The sequence below is a fragment of the Salvelinus fontinalis genome, chromosome 8 (genome assembly GCF_029448725.1).
Source record: "Salvelinus fontinalis isolate EN_2023a chromosome 8, ASM2944872v1, whole genome shotgun sequence".
Lineage (NCBI taxonomy): Eukaryota > Metazoa > Chordata > Actinopteri > Salmoniformes > Salmonidae > Salvelinus > Salvelinus fontinalis.
The window spans coordinates 43,629,880-43,647,086 of NC_074672.1; the positions used below are offsets into that span (position 1 = coordinate 43,629,880).

Sequence of the window (17,207 nt, forward strand, 5' to 3'; positions counted from 1 at the left end):
GAATAAAACAAACAAAGGTATGGTAGGATGTGAATACAGTGGAGATAAACCTATGCACTGAGTGACGATGAGAGAGATAATGTCCCTAGAAACATAATTTAAACCAGGTGAGGTCACTGCATGTGTGGGAGGTGGAACTTAAGGGTTAACTAAGGCGTATTGAGCAGGGCCAGAGGCTCTACAGTGAAATAAGGCAATAATTACTAACCACGACAGCAATGGACAAGGCATATTGACACTAGGGAGAGGCATGCGTAGCCGAGTGATCATAGGGGTCCAGTGAGTGGCTCGGGCTGGAGACACGGCGATTCAGGCAGCTAGCTGGCCGGGGCTAGCAAGCTAGCAGAAGGGCCTTAGAGGGACGTTGCTACGGAAGAAAGTCTGTTGTAACCCTCGTGCTGTTAAATCTGCAGACCAGTCGTCATGGATCAGCAGGGCTCCATGTGGTAAAAGGTTCCAAGCCAATTGGCGGAATAGGTATAGTGGCAAAAGCTAATAGTCCGATATGCTCTAGACAACTAGCAGGCTAGCAGATGGGCATTCAGGGGAAGTCGTGACGGAGGAGCCAGTTGATAAACCCCCTCGGGCGAATTACGCCGGTAGTCCAGTCGTGATAGGTCGGCAGGGGTCTGGGCTGATTGACAAAATAGGTATTGTAGCCCAAGGAGTGGCTGATGGACCTCTTCGGCTAGCCGGGAGATGGGCCTAGCAAGGCTAGCTCCAGGCTAATTGGTTCTTGCTTCGGGACAGAGATGTTAGCCAGGACTGGCCACTTGGATAGCAGCTAGATAGCTGCGATAATCCAGGTGAAAAGGTTCTGAGCTTGCGGTAGGAATCCGGAGATATGGAGAGCAATAAGTCCGATTTGCTCTGGTTTGAGTCACGCTGTGCAGACTGGCGAGAGTTGGACGGACTAATGGTAGCTGATGACAGCTAGCAGTGGCTAGTAGCTAGTTAGCTGGCTAGCTTCTGTTGGGGTTCCGGTTCAGAAGAAATAGTAGATCCATACCACATTGGGTGAGGCGGATTGCAGGAGAGTATGTTGAAATTGATGTTAAGAAAAAAATATTTTTTTAAATATATGCAAAGAAAAAAGTTATATACATGGGACACGACAAGACGAAGACAAAAAGACGTCTGACTGCTACGCCATCTTGGACAAACAATGAAACATAATACAGTGTAGAAAGACAAAGACAACCCTTTCAGATTTCTGTCACCTTGATTGTAAGGAAATGCCAGCATGCTAAAATAAGTGCATTTGGACAGCATATCTTGGTTGCGTTCAGGAGGGCACAATGTTTTACACGTTACCAATACAGCTAACAAAATATAGTTTTCTATTGTGTCCCCAATATGTCTTCCTGAATGAGCCTTAGGTGTCGGCTGGGTTCATATAACACATCATTTATTTACAATATTTTTTTTTTCTTTTTTTCCTCTGCTCTCCCACCCAAGACGTTGCCCGTGGTGCCGCCCCGCCTGGTAGCTGTAAGTAAGACGAAACCACCCGACATGGTGATCGAGGCGTACCGAAAAGGACATCGCAACTTTGGTGAAAACTATGTGAGTGTTATACCTAGTATTGTACACTGGTTCTCTGTAGCTCAGTTAGTAGAGCATGGTCCTCTGTAGTTCATTTAGTAGAACATGGTCATCTGTAGCTCAGTTAGTAGAACATGGTCCTCTAGCTCAGTTAGTAGAACATGGTCCTCTGTAGTTCAGTTAGTAGAACATGGTCCTCTGTAGCTCAGTACTGGTTACAGATCCATACAGCTATGGAGCCTCCATTTTACTAAACTACACTGTAGCAGTTACAGATCCATACAGCTACGGAGCCTCCATTTTACTAAACTACACTCAGGGTTGGGGAGTAATGGACAACATGTAATCTGTTACATGTAAGGGATTACAAAAAACGAACTGTAATCCTTTACGTTAGCAGCAAAAATACTGCAATCAGATTATTTTGAAAAACTAGATAACTTTTAAATTCAGAAAGGATGTTTGCTAAAAAGAAATGTGACACTTCTATGTTTTCTCAATGACATTCAAATCAGCATTGAAAAAAGGCGCAAGTTTAAGTTTGTTCCACTTGAGCGAGTCTGACCACAAGTCAGAGACCACCATGATGACACACCACATGTGTTTGATGGATCGCGGGAAAAGAGCAGGAGTAGGCTTTTGTAGGCTACAGTCCAAGCTACGTCTTCAACGGTGCGACTGCTGTCGGCATCCAAAGATTATCCAACTTGAATAAACGCTTGGAGGTAAGGATGACCGCAGTGGTGTAGTCTACGGCGATACTGAAATCACTATTATTGATATCTACATAGCGCATTGATGTAGCTATTTGCGCCTTACGGATTGTGGTTGTGGATGGCTGTTCACAAATGTAAGTTTGTATTTGAACCCAATAATGGTTGAATTCAAGAAGTTTAAGCTGCCTATCGATAATTGTTTTTGAAACCAGTGGACAGCCAGTGAAAAATGCTCTCTTGCGGCAGCTGCATAGTGCAGATCCCAGCCTATAGAATAACAGCTGCATAGTGCAGATCCCAGCCTATAGAATAACAGCTGCAGAGTGCAGATCCCAGCCTATAGAATAACAGCTGCAGAGTGCAGATCCCAGCCTATAGAATAACAGCTGCAGAGTGCAGATCCCAGCCTATAGAATAACAGCTGCAGAGTGCAGATCCCAGCCTATAGAATAACAGCTGCATAGTGAGGATCCCAGCCTATAGAATAACAGCTGTATAGTACAGATCCCAGCCTATATAATAACAGCTGCAGAGTGCAGATCCCAGCCTATAGAATAACAGCTGCATAGTGTGGATCCCAGCCTATAGAATAACAGCTGCATAGTGAGGATCCCAGCCTATAGAATAACAGCTGCAGAGTGCAGATCCCAGTCTATAGAATAACAGCTGCATAGTGCAGATCCCAGCCTATAGAATAACAGCTGTATAGTGCAGATCCCAGCCTATAGAATAACAGCTGCAGAGTGCAGATCCCAGCCTATAGAATAACAGCTGCATAGTGCAGATCCCAGCCTGTGGGATAAAAGTGGGGCTTTTATTGCTCAATCTAATTCATGCTGATAAAAAGACCTAATAGACACATGCTCAAACTTGCACACTTTTGATCAACTTAAAGGGGCAATCTGTAGTTGCTACATCCATTTTTGGACTAATAAATTATATATATTATGGTAAAGATATAATTGAATCGTATTATAGTATGTAGTAGAAAGCGATGGGTTAGAAGAAGCCTACATAAGCAACCCATAAAGTACAATTTAACATCCACATATGGCCAGCTATGTAAACTTTAACATCGATTTATCCTGCAATAGATGTCGTTCAATTGGTAACATACATTTTGGTCTTCTAATGCCTCTTAAGGGCAAAGTAATCTAAAAGTAACTGAGTGTAATCAGATCACATTACTGAGTTTGGGTAATCCAAAAGTTATGTTACTGATTACAATTTTGGACAGGTAACTAGTAACAGATTACATTTAGAAAGTAACCTACCCAACCCTGACTACACTGTAGCAGTTACAGATCCATACAGCCTCCATCCTACTAAACTACACTGTAGCAGTTAGAGATCCATACAGCTATGGGGCCTCCATCCTACTAAACTGTAGCAGTTACAGATCCATACAGCCTCCATCCTACTAAACTACACTGTAGCAGTTACAGATCCATCCAGCCTCCATCCTACTAAACCACACTTCTGCTACACTTCCCGAGTTACGCGTACACACAGGTGGTCGGTGGATGCTTTATAGCTAATTAGCGCAGGTGGTTGCCTCTTGTCTTCCCTCCTTTTTCCATAAACAAGCACTGTAACATTGGGATATGGCTGTGTGGGAACACGAACCCTAGCAAGGTGTGCATCAATGTAACCTTTTTTTTATTTTTTTTTTAGAAAATGATTTATTGTTGATGTGAAAGATAAAATCCTTATGATTCCAAAACCGTACCGCAAGCGACGCGTGGTAATGTTCAGATTGAGTGTCGGGGCTCCGAAACAAAAATCCCCCGTACAGAAGACTTCTTCGTCCAATGAGAGTTGTTTGATGTAATGGAACTGAGAGTTGGCATCAAAGTCCTCTGTAGCTCAGTTGGGTGAGAATGTCGCTTTTAATGCCAGGATGGTGGGTTTGATTCCCGGGACCCACCCGTACGTATAATCAAGGCACGCATGATTGTGAGTCGCTTTGGATAATAATAGTCTGATAAATGGCATACGTTATATACATGATGGGAACATGTTGTACAGTTCCACATGAAACCTTTATTAGTAATGTGAAGACATTTGCGGTCTGATTTTTTTTTTTCATTTTCCTCCTCACTTTTAGGTGAATGAACTTGTGGATAAAGCTTCAAATCTTCAGGTTTGTTGAAAGGTTTAAGTCACATTGTTCTTTACCATATGGATTATGTCTATCCAGCAACCGTTAAAAATAATATTTCTGTCCTAACCTAGATTTTAGAATCATGCCCAGAAATCGAGTGGCATTTTATTGGCCATTTACAGAAGAATAATGTCAACAAACTTTTGGGTAAGTAATATGTCACATCTTGTGCAACATGTTATGTCTCCATATCTCTAAAGCTGTTAACATCAACTTGCATGTCTCCCTATACCCAGCGATCCTTGTCAAAAAGCAAGCTTTTGAACACCATTCCGTAGAAGCCTTTAGCAACACCGGCATATCTTAACTCTACTCACACACTTCCCACAGGTGTACCAAACCTGTTCATGGTGGAGACAGTGGACTCTGTCAAGTTGGCCGACAAGGTAAACAGCTCCTGGCTGCGGTTGAGAACAGCTAGTACGCAGACGTTAAAGATCATGGTTCAGATCAACACCAGTGGGGAGGAAAGTAAGTGTTCACACCAGGGGTTGGAACCCAAACATTTTTTTCCCCCAATCGTTTTGTTCTGAACAGAACCAATTTTGTTGTTGTTGTTGTTGTTACATTACACTGTTCCGACCAGAAAAATAAAGTTATGAACCGGTTCGAACCGCCAAAAAAGTACCACTTTATTTCTTTCCTTTCTGTTCCTTTTTAAACCTCTGAAATATACATTTGTTTTTTAACTTAAGCTCGTTATTAAATTAAATTACCAATCAGTGCGGATAGAGCAGCTTGCTGTGGAGTGTATAAGCGATTTAATCTGTATAGGAAAGCCGTTAAGAACCACTTTTGCAGTGAAAGCATGGTTTAATCCTATTGAAAGACAAACACACACTGTGCTGCCAGTCACAGTGTAGGGCATGAGATGCATCAGACAGTTTGAGGGTGAGGATGGAGGAAGCTTGCCTTGAAGCGCTGGACATCTTGTTATGACATGTATTATCTGAATTAGGCCCATAAAATTATACCTACGGAGCAGCGGCTTCTATGGAGGAACTTTTAATGTCTTTGAACTACCGAGTTGGTTTAACGATGAACCAGAGCTAGCTAGCTAACAAGCTTGTGTGTGCAGAGCGACACCAGAATTTAAAATAAAACATTTACCTTTTTGTAGTTAATAAATCCAATGTGAAACATGGTAACTATAGTATCAAATAGCATTGAAAAAGTCAATTAATTATTCTCTAATTAAACATCTCTCCCTAATTTCTGAATTACACTTTGTCAGTAGGCTACAGTAACCTATTCTTACATGGGGAGGGGCAGGTAGCATATACACAGACTGATTAGCGAAGATTTCCAACTGGCAGGCAGATGCTGGAATAAGTTTCTGTGTGACAGAGTTAGGGCCTTGCATAGGCACTTTGTTGCGATTTTTGTGGGACTGGAATAAAATGCTCGGAACGTGAAATAACGTTATTAAAAACCAGTTCCCATGCTTTTAAAATAACGTTTCTGTTCCGGAACAGCATAGATCACTTTCGTTTTCGGTTCGGGTTCTGTTCCTCAAATAATTTTGTTATTTTCCGTTTTTTGGTTCTGTTTCCTGAACCGGTTTCAACCCTTGGTTCACACACATGCAGGTTGCCATTTATTGAGATGATTCATGTACTGGAGGAAGCACTGCAGAGGTCTCTAGCTGGCACAGCCACAATGTCATAAAATCAGATTTTTAAATTTAACCTTAATCCTAATGCCTAACCCTGACCTTAAAATAAGACCAAAAAGCTCATTTTTTTATATATTTTTTAAACATTTCTATCGAGACAATTTTGACTTTGCAGCTGGCCCATCTAGTAGAAATCGCTCAGTTCTGCCTCAAGGGCAACAATCATGAAGTCAACCTGCTTCACAGACAGATACACAAACTACTGTTCCACACAGAGTGTACAAAACATTAAGAACACCTTCTTAATATTGAGTTGCCCCCATTTTGCCCTCAGAACGGCCTCAATTCGTCGGGGCATGGACTCTACAAGGTGTTGAAAGCGTTCCATGGGGATGCTGGCCCATGTTGACTCCAATGCTTCCCACAGTTGTTAAGTTGGCTGGATGTCCTTTGGGTGGTGGACCATTCTTAATACACACGGGAAACTGTTGAGCGTGAAAAACCCAGCAGCGTTGCAGTTCTTGACACAAACTGGTGCGCCTGGCACCTACTACCATAACCAAAGGCAGTTAAACATTTTTTCTTGCCAATTCACCCTCTGAATGGCACACATACTCAAGGCTTAAAAATCCTTCTTTAACCTGTCTCCTCCCCTTCATCTACACTGATTTTGATGTGGATTTAACAATTGACATCAATAAGGGATCATAGCTTTCACCTGGATTGGCCTGGTCAGGCTAAGTTATGGAAATAGCAGGTGTTCTTAATGTTTTGTACACTGTGTACATTACCTCTAGGTAAACATGGACTGCCTCCTGGTGAGACCGTGACCACGGTGAAACACATTTTATCCAAATGCTCTGCCCTACACTTCTCCGGACTTATGACCATAGGTCGCTATGGCTACGACCTAGCTGATGGCCCTAACCCAGATTTTCAGGTATTTGACTGTTATGATTACCCTAATGTTTTTATGTTAATGCTTTTGGTAAAGATCTATAGGTGTGTGTGTGTGTGTGTGTGTGTGTTAAGTCTGTTGCGCATCACCAACCAGGCTTTGCTGAGTCGGCGACAGGAAGTGTGTGCCAGTCTACAACTGCCGCTTGAGGATGTGGAGCTTAGTATGGGCATGTCCACTGACTTCGAACACGCGGTGAGTTCCACTGTTCCAGCCTTCTCAATGGCTAATACAATATGTTCTTAACATATTGAATGATCAGATATTGATTAGGCTACCCATTTGCAACTCCAATGCTCATGCTGTTCGTATAAGTTATACCCCACTGAGGTATATCTCCTCTTCCGTTTCCTCCTTTAGATTGAGGTGGGTTCAACCAACGTGCGAGTGGGTAGTACTATTTTTGGAAATAGGGATTATCCCAACACTCCCACTCCCAGTCCAGAGAAAAAGTCCAAGGTTCCGACAGAAGAGGCAGCTAAGAAGATGGAGCGTCTCACTGTGACAGAACAGTGATGTCTCTCCTTCCTACACTCACAACAGGCTGAAAAGGATTTAGAATTTTATGAGATTTTCTGGAATGAAACAACAGCAAGTTTCCACAGTATGTCTTTATGATGTCTTTGGTTGATGTAGTAGTTTTCTACAGAGCCCATTCATTTATTTGAGCATTTTTACATGACGTTCGATCTTTTAAGTTGACGTTGCAAACTTCTTCTCACATTAGACATAGATTCTCATTAATCGATTGATGGTGTTGGATATAAGAAGTTCCTTACCTCACATCTTGGTCTTGTGCCAACCCTAGATTCAATAGATACTGTTTTACACGATAACGGAAATAGAGATAATTTGGAGAGTCAAGCAGAGGTCGACTCCCCCTTATATCATGACGTATGGTATGAGTCGATTAAATTGTTTTGTATGGTGTCAGATATTTGACATTTTTATAATTGATAAACCAAATTAGAAAACAGTAGGTAAAGAGTGATTCATACCATATGTTTACATTTCCGTGTTATTTCATTTTGTGTGATGTCAGTGATTTCTTCTTGTCTGAATTATTTGTTGGTGCAGTAAAAAAAAATAAGAATTAACCTATGCAAAAAGGAAATAGTTTAGTTTGTTCAGTTATGAGATTTTCTATCCGATAGTTATTATGGAACAATAAGGCTGTAGTTACCATCAATGTAAAACTAAATCCATAACGGAGGGTGATAATGATCACATTCACTTAAACAAGATACAGGGTTAAATTAAAACTGAGGAAGGTGACGAGCAATAAAATATTTATTGAAAATAACTTGTTATAAATAAAAAAATCCTATTCAGGAAATGTAAATGAATGTTACATAAACAAAAGAACCACAGATGGGAATCAAATACTTTTTCCATTTTTATTGAGTACATTGAAATGACAGCCAACCAAAAGTGAAAACCTTGTGACTTTATTCCTTGTCATAACACTACAATATTGTATTTGCATCTTACTGATATCTAGATTGTAACCTAAACCCATGTTCAGTTTTGAATATCTCAAGGGTATTTTATCATGGGCATTCAAATTTAATCTGCACCTGATTTAATGATTAGTTGGTCTTTAAAAAAAACGGGGCTGTTTGGACCTCTAGAAATATAAATAATGCCATGTTTTCTGGAATGATACTGCTCTTCAACAGAAGGTAAGGATGGGGATGCCATTCTACTTGTGAACTGGTGTTTGGGCGTGAACAGGTCAGTCATTAAGATATCCCTATTATTAGCTATGTTACAATCATGTTAGTAGACTAAATCACAATATAGTCCAAATACAAGTGTTTAAACCAAACGTATACAGTTTTCAGAAAGACCAAGATCTACAAAATACTAGTAATGTGGATCTGACTGCTTAGTCCAAAGTGACACATCATTGAAATTTGACTTTTGCCACTGCTTATATGTACAGTCCAACAAAGTGTATACAACAGCTACACAGCAGTAGACCTAATACAACAAAATGGACACAGGTGCTGCTTACTTATCACAATAATTAAAATCACTGAATAATAATGGACAATACAAAACACACTGCATCTCCTCAATTCATTTGCTTCCCGGGTTTAAAAGGTGCCATCTGCAGTTGTTACATACATTTTTAGACTTAGAAATTAATATGTTCCCATTGATTCTGGAGCTTCGTTCAACCGTTGTACCCCATCAGAACCTAAAATATAAGCTTGTTTTACTCCAATGTTTATAAACAAAGTAAATGTAAACACACAATTTTGATCTCATAGTTGGTCAGTCCTTGAATTTATAGCTGTGACTAACAATTTGTGTGGTTAAATTTCTCCAGCCCTATCCCTCAGCTGCAACTCCACCACTTCTCAACCTCATTCATTATCTCCAGCATAATACCAGTGTTAACATATGTGAAATGGCACATTTATTTTTATATAAAAAAAATAAGTAAAGTTCTACCCGATGACATCAAAAGTTAAAACATTTTAAAAACTGATTTAAAACAGATTTGTGGTGGTGACGTGGGGAGCAAGAAACTCATGGCAGGTTTTGAAAATCACTTTTTTTAGTACCTTAAATGAGCTGGTTTCACATGCGTACACTGAGGTTGAAAGTGGCGGAATTGCCCTTTTTAAGCATCTCTACTAAATCACATCGACACCATGTCTCTCTGCCAGTCAGCTCTGTATGGGTGTGATGCCTGTCTGATGCCATCACTCAATCAGTGATGGCCTGTGAGCATTACACCAACTTCTTGGCCTCAAAGAAGCTCTTGAGGTGCTTCATCTGCCAGATGCCAGTGACGATGAGGATAAGCGTCTGAGCTATCGACCACCAAAGCACGCGCTGGTTGGTGCTCTCACTTGTCATGCGGAACCGCTCCTCACGATACTGTTAAAAGACAGACATTCCACAACACGGATTTGTATAGCATGTTTAAATACCTTTCAAGATTTTATTATCACATATGTTGTAGCTTAGTTATTACACTCAAAAGGTAGACTTTATCTTTCAACTTACCCGCTGATAGTTTTGTTCTTTCTGGATTTGTTCTACTTGGTCCAGTAATTGTCGAGCTCTTAATTGCAGCTCTGTGAGCTTGTCTTTTGCTGCGATTTCAGGGTAGTTGTTGGTATGCTCACCAACCTGAATATCCAGGTGGACTCTCTGTAAGATAGAACACAAGGTTATAATGCCAGACTTGTGTATGTGTGTCGTTAACAGGGTGAATGGGCAAGAAAGAAATATGTAAGTGCCTTCGAACAGGGTATGGTAGTCGGTGCCAGGCGCACCGGCTTGTGTCAAGAATGGCAACGCTGCTGAGTTTTTCACGCTCAACAGTTTCCCTGTGTGTATCAAGAATGGTCCACCACCTAAACGACATCCTGCTAACTTGACACAACTATGGGAAGCATTGGAGTCAACGTGGGCCAGAATCCCTGTGGAACGCTTTCGACACCTTGTAGAGTCCATGCCCCAATGAATTGAGGCTGTTCTGAGGGCAAAATGGAGAGGGGGGGGGGGGGTGCAACTCAATATTAGGAAGGTATTCTTAATGTTTTGTATTCTCAGTGTATTTACTGCTTTATGTAAGTTTTTTTTTTTTTTGTGTAAGAAAATTTTTCTGAACAACCCATTCTGTATGAGCAACACATTCCACTCATACCAGTTTGCCACCAGCAAACAGGGCCATCTTGGTGGAGTTGGAGAGCAGGCAGATCTGGTGCTCGCCTGGTGTATGGGATGTGAAGGTGAACCGTCCATCTGACCCATACTGACGAGACAGGATGATCTAGAATAAGAAGGATTTGGAGAGAAATAGAGACGATGAAACACACATGGAGGCATTGTGTGCATGAAGATATGATATTTAGATTGTTGTCTTGTGTATATGTATTGTGTGACGCAAAATGAATTGCCCTCATTGAGGTCATTCAAGTTTCCTGAATATACAAACTGTAGTGACTGTAAACATTTGAGAGCGTGGTAACTTTATTTCTAATCTCTCATGGACTGACAACGTAAATTACGCAAAATTGTTGTTCTGGGTTAACCGAGATTACATTACATCTCTTTTCTCATTGATGGAATGACCTTAGTATCTGGATCCTTGATCTCCACATGCATTCCAAGGCCAGGGGTGGCTGGGAGGAACGATCCGGTCTGCTTGTCCCACAGCTGGGTCCTGTATTTCCCTAAAAATAGAGAGATGACATTTGACAAATAAAACAATTTTATGAAAGCTATTCCTCATATCCTCAATACACTGCACTGGCTCACCACATATTAAATAATCTTCTCATCTTTTGTAGCTAGCTCGAAAACGATTTTTATTTATTAAGACCCATGTGATAGATATTTTTCATCCGTCTGGAAATTAAAGACATGCATGCACTAACTGACTGAATAAAAATAGCCTATGAGCCAGAAGCAGCTAACTAGCTAGCTAACGTTAACCAGCTATAGCTAACGCTAAAACCATAGCTAGCTAACTTACCAATAACCATAGTTTCATCTGGAATTTCCTCTATAAAGCATTTTTTCTCCGTCTCCCCAATGTGAAAATAGAGAGCGTAACTTGGAGAGAGCCAAGCAAATAATATGATAATTCCGGCGCCAGGTAGAGTGAGCATCATGTCAAAACAGCTTTGTTGTCACCATCAACAGTCAGCGCAGTAGATGCTAGTGATGGGTCGTTCGCGAACAAACGGCTCTTTTTGAACGGATCTCTTTGGTGAACGTTGGGAACCGAACCGCATCGGTGAAAGAGCCGTTCATTTGGTTCCCTGATTTGCATACTGCTACTACTGCTATTTGAGCTCAAATCAACGTTTTTCTGTAGATAATTTAGAAAATAATGATCCAAAGAGGATGAATCCTCACTGCAGAAACAATAGTGGAGAGAGCGCGTCAATCTGATCCGTTTGGGAGCCAAACGAGCCGGCTCTTTTACGTGAACGGAGCCGATTGAGCCGGCTCACTAAAAAGAGTCAGAATGCCCATCACTAGTAGATGCAAGCAGCTGCTGCTGTACTTTTATTTTGAAACCCCGTCGGAAGTGTTTTTAATTTTTTTACAGGATCGCACACTACCCAGAATGCACTTCACCGAGACAGATTTTGGTGGCGTTATGATGCGAGAATATCTCGGCATCTACAATTGCATTTTACTGTGGGACGTTATAAAACGGTGTTTGGATGTTGTAAAGACAATTTGTCTGTGGCATTTAGCTATTTTTTTCTGATTCAAAGTTATCCTCATGGCTTAGTACAATGCAGTAACGTAAACTCACCCCATTCCGTACAAATGTGCGCAACCGCAACATTCAAACGAGGCTACAAAGAAATCTAATGGGACTGTAGCGACTGTGTTGACTTCAAAATCGGGAGTGTGAACTAGGTTTCTATTCAAGCGTTGATCGTTCATTTCTAGCGAGAAATGTGTTAAAGCTGCGGTGTAAGCAAGATAATCAACTCTGTTTTCTGGGAAATAATGCAACTCTGTGGAAGGTTGGTGCCACAATGAGCCAGATATTTCACAGGATGTGTAAATGTGAAGCATCCGGTTGGCGTTTCCACTCACTACCAGATATGGTGGTGAGAGTAAGCCCAGTGGCCGGCAGTGGGAGGAGATGGATTTTGTCCGACATTCTACTAATTTTCTCATCAATGAAACATTTGATGTCCATACCGTCCCCCCACCAAAAAACTAGAATCTGTAACAAAGAATCTGAAAAAATTCTGTTTAGAAAGAGTGCCAGGACGAATTTAGTTATTGCACATACGCACTTCAGAGTAGGCGCTCCCTAACGGAAATATGCAATTAAATGTTATAAAGTGTCAACAGGATCTCACTAGTTCGTGCTTGGTTCTGCCCACCTCGTTTTGTCCAATGTTGTTCATAGAGCTAATGGTGTGGAGTAGCTGATGTATAGTTGAAGTCGGAAGTTAACATACACCTTAGCCAAATACATTTAAACTCAGTTTTTCATAATTCCTTACATTTAATCCTAGTAAAAATTCCCTGTTTTAGGTCAGTTAGGATCACCACTTTATTTTAATCACGTGAAATGTCAGAATAATAGTAGAGTGATCTATTTCAGCTTTTATTTCTTTCATCACATTCCCAGTGGGTCAGAAGTTTACATGCACTCAATTAGTATTTGGTAGCATTGCCTTTAAATTGTTTAACTTGGTTCAAGCGTTTTGTGTAGCTTTCCACAAGCTTCCCACAATAAGTTGGGTGAATTTTGGCCCATTCCTCCTGACAGTGCTGGTGTAACTGAGTCAGGTTTGTAGGCCTCCTTGCTCACACACACTTTTTCAGTTCTGCCTACAAATGTTCTATGTGATTGAGGTCAGGGCTTTGTGATGGCATCTCCAGTACCTTGACTTTGTTGTCCTTAAGCCATTTTGCCACAATTTTGGAAGTATGCTTTGGGTCATTGTCCATTTGGAAGACCCATTTGCAACCAAGCTCTAACTTTGATGTCTTGAGCACCCCCACAACATGATGCTGCCACCCCCGTGCTTCGCGGTTGGGATGGTGTTCTTCGGCTTGCAACCCTCCCCCTTTTCCCTCCAAACAGAACAATGGTCGTTATGGCCAAACAGTTCTATTTTTGTTTCTTCAGACCAGAGGACATTTCTCCAAAAAGTATGATCTTTGTCCCCATGTGCAGTTGCAAACCGTATTCTGTCTTTTTTTATGGCGGTTTTGGAGCAGTGGAAGCCACTTCCTTGCTGAGCGGCCTTTCAGGTTATGTCGATAGAGGACCTGTTTTACTGTGGATATAGATACTTTTGACCTGTTTCCTCCAGCATCTTCACAAGGTCCTTTGCTGTTGTTCTGAGATTGATTTGCACTTGTGTTTATACTTGCGGAATATTGTCTGTACAGATGAACGTGGTACCTTCAGGCGTTTGGAAATTGCTCTCAAGGATGAACCAGACTTGTGGAGGTCTACAATTATTTTTCTGAGGTCTTAGCTGATTTCTTTTGATTTTCCCAAGATGTCAAGCAAAGAGGCACTAAGTTTGAAGGTTTGCCTTGAAATACATCCACAGGTACACCTCCAATTGACTCAAATGATGTCAATTAGCCTATCAGAAGCTTCTAAAGCCATGACCTAATTTTCTGGAATTTTCCAAGCTGTTTAAAGGCACAGTCAACTTAGTGTATGTAAACTTCTGACCCACGGGAATTGTGATACAGTGAATTATAAGTGAAATAATCTGTCTGTAAACAATTGTTGGAAAAATTACTTGTCATGCACCGACTTTCCAAAACTATAGTTTGTTTACAAGACATTTGTGGAGTGGTTGAAAAACTAGCTTTAATGACTTAAACCTAAGTGTATGTAAACTTCCGACTTCAACTGTACATCAAAGAGGATTTGATCATCCCACATGTGAGTGCTGCCGGACTGGTTATTCCTTGATAGATTTACAGATCTTCCTGATCTTAAATTGAACAATTATCTCTCTGTTTTCTTGTACGTCACAGTTAATTATCGCTCTGTTTTCTCTTACGTCGCAGTTAATTATCGCTCTGTGTTCTCTTACGTCGCAGTTAATTATCGCTCTGTGTGTTCTCTTACGTCGCAGTTAATTATCGCTCTGTGTGTTCTCTTATGTCGCAGTTAATTATCGCTCTGTGTGTTCTCTTACGTCGCAGTTAATTATCGCTCTGTGTGTTCTCTTACATCGCAGTTAATTATTGCTCTGTGTGTTCTCTTACGTCGCAGTTAATTATCGCTCTGTGTGTTCTCTTACGTCGCAGTTAATTATCGCTCTGTGTGTTCTCTTACGTCGCAGTTAATTATCGCTCTGTTTTTCTTTTAGCATCACAGTTTCTATGACTTCATTGTGATGAAAGCTTGAGGCAAAAACAAACTAAAATGTGCGGTATATTGAAATATGTAAGTTCAACTTTATTCTACCATAGGTCCACTCTTCAGCTTCGATGTCCACAATGACATTCGGCTGGTGAATGACGCCACCGTTGAAAAAGACGAGGTCAGGAGATCTGTATTTGTTTAATCACAATTAATATACTATTCAAATGCGTTTTTGTTACCTTTTCGAATCAAATGTATTTGTCAGTGCAGCTTTAACACTGGTGAGCCTCCTTGGTATGTCGTAGTCTCACACAGGTAGAGTGGTGCTGAGGAGCTGGTATGAGAAGAACAAGCACATCTTCCCTGCTAGTCGCTGGGAGACCTATGACCCCGGAGAAGAAATGGGACAAATACACCGTGAGTAGTATGTCTCTAACCTTAAAACACTGGCAATATCTACGTAGGAATATTATGATTGCTTTCTTAGTTTTATCAAGCTACAGTGCTGTGAAAAAGTATTTGCCCCCTTCCTGATTTCTTATTTTTTTGCACATTTGTCACACTTAAATGTTTCAGATCATCAAACAAATTTAAATATTACACAAAGAAAAGCCAAGTAAACACAAAATGCAGTTTTTAAGTGATGATTTTATTTAATAAGGGAAAAAAGCTATCCGAACCTTCATGGCCCTATGTGTAAAAGTAATTTCCCCCTAAACCTAATAATTGGTCGTGCCACCCTCAGCAGCAACAACTGCAATCAAGTGTTTGCTATAACTGGCAATGAGTCTTTCACATCACTGTGGAAGACTTTTGGCCCACTCTTCATTGCAGAATTGTTTTAATTCAGCCACATTGGAGGGTTTTCGAGCATGAACCGCCTTTAAGGTCACGCCACAGCATCTCAATCGGATTCAAGTCCGGACTTTGACTAGGCCACTCCAAAACCTTAATTTTTTTTTTTTTTTTTAAGCCATTCAGAGGTGGACTTGCTGGTGTGTTTTGGATCATTGTCCTGCTGCAGAACCCAAGTGCGCTTTAGCTTGAGGTCACGAACTGATGGCCGGACATTCTCCGTCAGGATTTTTTGGTAGAGAGCAGAATTCATGCTTCCATCAATCACAGCAAGTCGTCCAGGTCCTGAAGCAGCAAAGCAGCCCCAGACCATCACACTACCACCACCATATTGGACTGTTTTTATTTATTTATTTATTTTATTTAACCTTTATTTAACCAGGTAGGCTAGTTGAGAACAAGTTCTCATTTGCAACTGCGACCTGGCCAAGATAAAGCATAGCAGTGTGAACAGACAACAACACAGAGTTACACATGGAGTAAACAATAGACAAGTCAATAACATGGTAGAAAAAAGAGAATCTATATACAATGTGTGCAAAAGGCATGAGGTAGGCAATAAATCGAATAATTACAATTTAGCAGATTAACACTGGAGTGATAAATCATCAGATGATCATGTGCAAGAAGAGATACTGGTGTGCAAAAGAGCAGAAAAGTAAATAAATAAAAGCAGTATGGGGGTGAGGTAGGTAAATTGGGTGGGTAGTTTACAGATGGACTATGTACAGCTGCAGCGATCGGTTAGCTGCTCGGATAGCAGATTTTTAAAGTTGTTGAGGGAGATAAAAGTCTCCAACTTCAGAGATTTTTGCAATTCGTTCCAGTCGCAGGCAGCAGAGAACTGGAAGGAAAGGCGTCCAAATGAGGTTTTGGCTTTAGGGATGATCAGTGAGATACACCTGCTGGAGCGCGTGCTACGGGTGGGTGTAGCCATCGTGACCAGTGAACTGAGATAAGGCGGCACTTTACCTAGCATAGCCTTGTAGATGACCTGGAGCCAGTGGGTCTGACGACGAACATGTAGCGAGGGCCAGCCGACTAGGGCATACAGGTCGCAGTGGTGGGCCGTATAAGGTGCTTTAGTAACAAAACGGATGGCACTGTGATAAACTGCATCCAGTTTGCTGAGTAGAGTATTGGAAGCTATTTTGTAGATGACATCGCCGAAGTCGAGGATCGGTAGGATAGTCAGTTTTACTAGGGTAAGTTTGGCGGCGTGAGTGAAGGAGGCTTTGTTCCGGAATAGAAAGCCGACTCTAGATTTGATTTTGGATTGGAGATGTTTGATATGAGTCTGGAAGGAGAGTTTGCAGTCTAGCCACACATCTAGGTACTTATAGATGTCCACATATTCTAGGTCGGAACCGTCCAGGGTGGTGATGCTAGTCGGGCGTGCGGGTGCAGGCAGCGAGCGGTTGAAAAGCATGCATTTGGTTTTACTAGCGTTTAAGAGCAGTTGGAGGCCACGGAAGGAGTGTTGTATGGCATTGAAGCTCGTTTGGAGGTTAGAT

At 41.2% G+C, this 17,207-nt stretch overlaps 2 protein-coding genes across 2 annotated transcripts in view; one reads left to right on the plus strand and one right to left on the minus strand.

Moving 5' to 3' along the window:
- LOC129861291 (pyridoxal phosphate homeostasis protein-like) overlaps positions 1-17,207 on the plus strand; it is a 28,459-nt gene that overhangs the window by 3,860 nt on the left and 7,392 nt on the right. Inside the window, exons 2-8 of the mRNA XM_055932580.1 lie at positions 1,459-1,566; positions 4,369-4,404; positions 4,497-4,572; positions 4,756-4,896; positions 6,838-6,980; positions 7,095-7,193; positions 7,359-15,255. Of these exons, the coding sequence (XP_055788555.1) occupies positions 1,459-1,566; positions 4,369-4,404; positions 4,497-4,572; positions 4,756-4,896; positions 6,838-6,980; positions 7,095-7,193; positions 7,359-7,514 (759 nt within the window). The 3' untranslated portion in view covers positions 7,515-15,255. The remainder of the gene's footprint in view (positions 1-1,458; positions 1,567-4,368; positions 4,405-4,496; positions 4,573-4,755; positions 4,897-6,837; positions 6,981-7,094; positions 7,194-7,358; positions 15,256-17,207) is intronic.
- tmed4 (transmembrane p24 trafficking protein 4) lies at positions 8,382-11,710 on the minus strand. The gene is made up of 5 exons (XM_055932581.1): positions 11,497-11,710; positions 11,094-11,194; positions 10,666-10,791; positions 10,020-10,166; positions 8,382-9,890 (listed from the first exon to the last, which is right to left on the minus strand). The coding sequence occupies exons 1-5, from the start codon at positions 11,633-11,635 to the stop codon at positions 9,741-9,743; spliced, it is 663 nt and encodes a 220-aa protein (XP_055788556.1). The 5' UTR covers positions 11,636-11,710; the 3' UTR covers positions 8,382-9,740.

Excerpts from the sequence above, each read along its gene's own strand:
- tmed4 (XM_055932581.1), bottom strand. The coding sequence starts at position 11,635 with ATGATGCTCACTCTACCTGGCGCCGGAATTATCATATTATTTGCTTGG. Across the intron at positions 10,167-10,665 it reads TGTTTGCTGGTGGCAAACTG|AGAGTCCACCTGGATATTCA; the intron begins GTATGAGTGGAA and ends TCTATCTTACAG. Across the intron at positions 9,891-10,019 it reads AAGAACAAAACTATCAGCGG|TATCGTGAGGAGCGGTTCCG; the intron begins GTAAGTTGAAAG and ends GTCTTTTAACAG.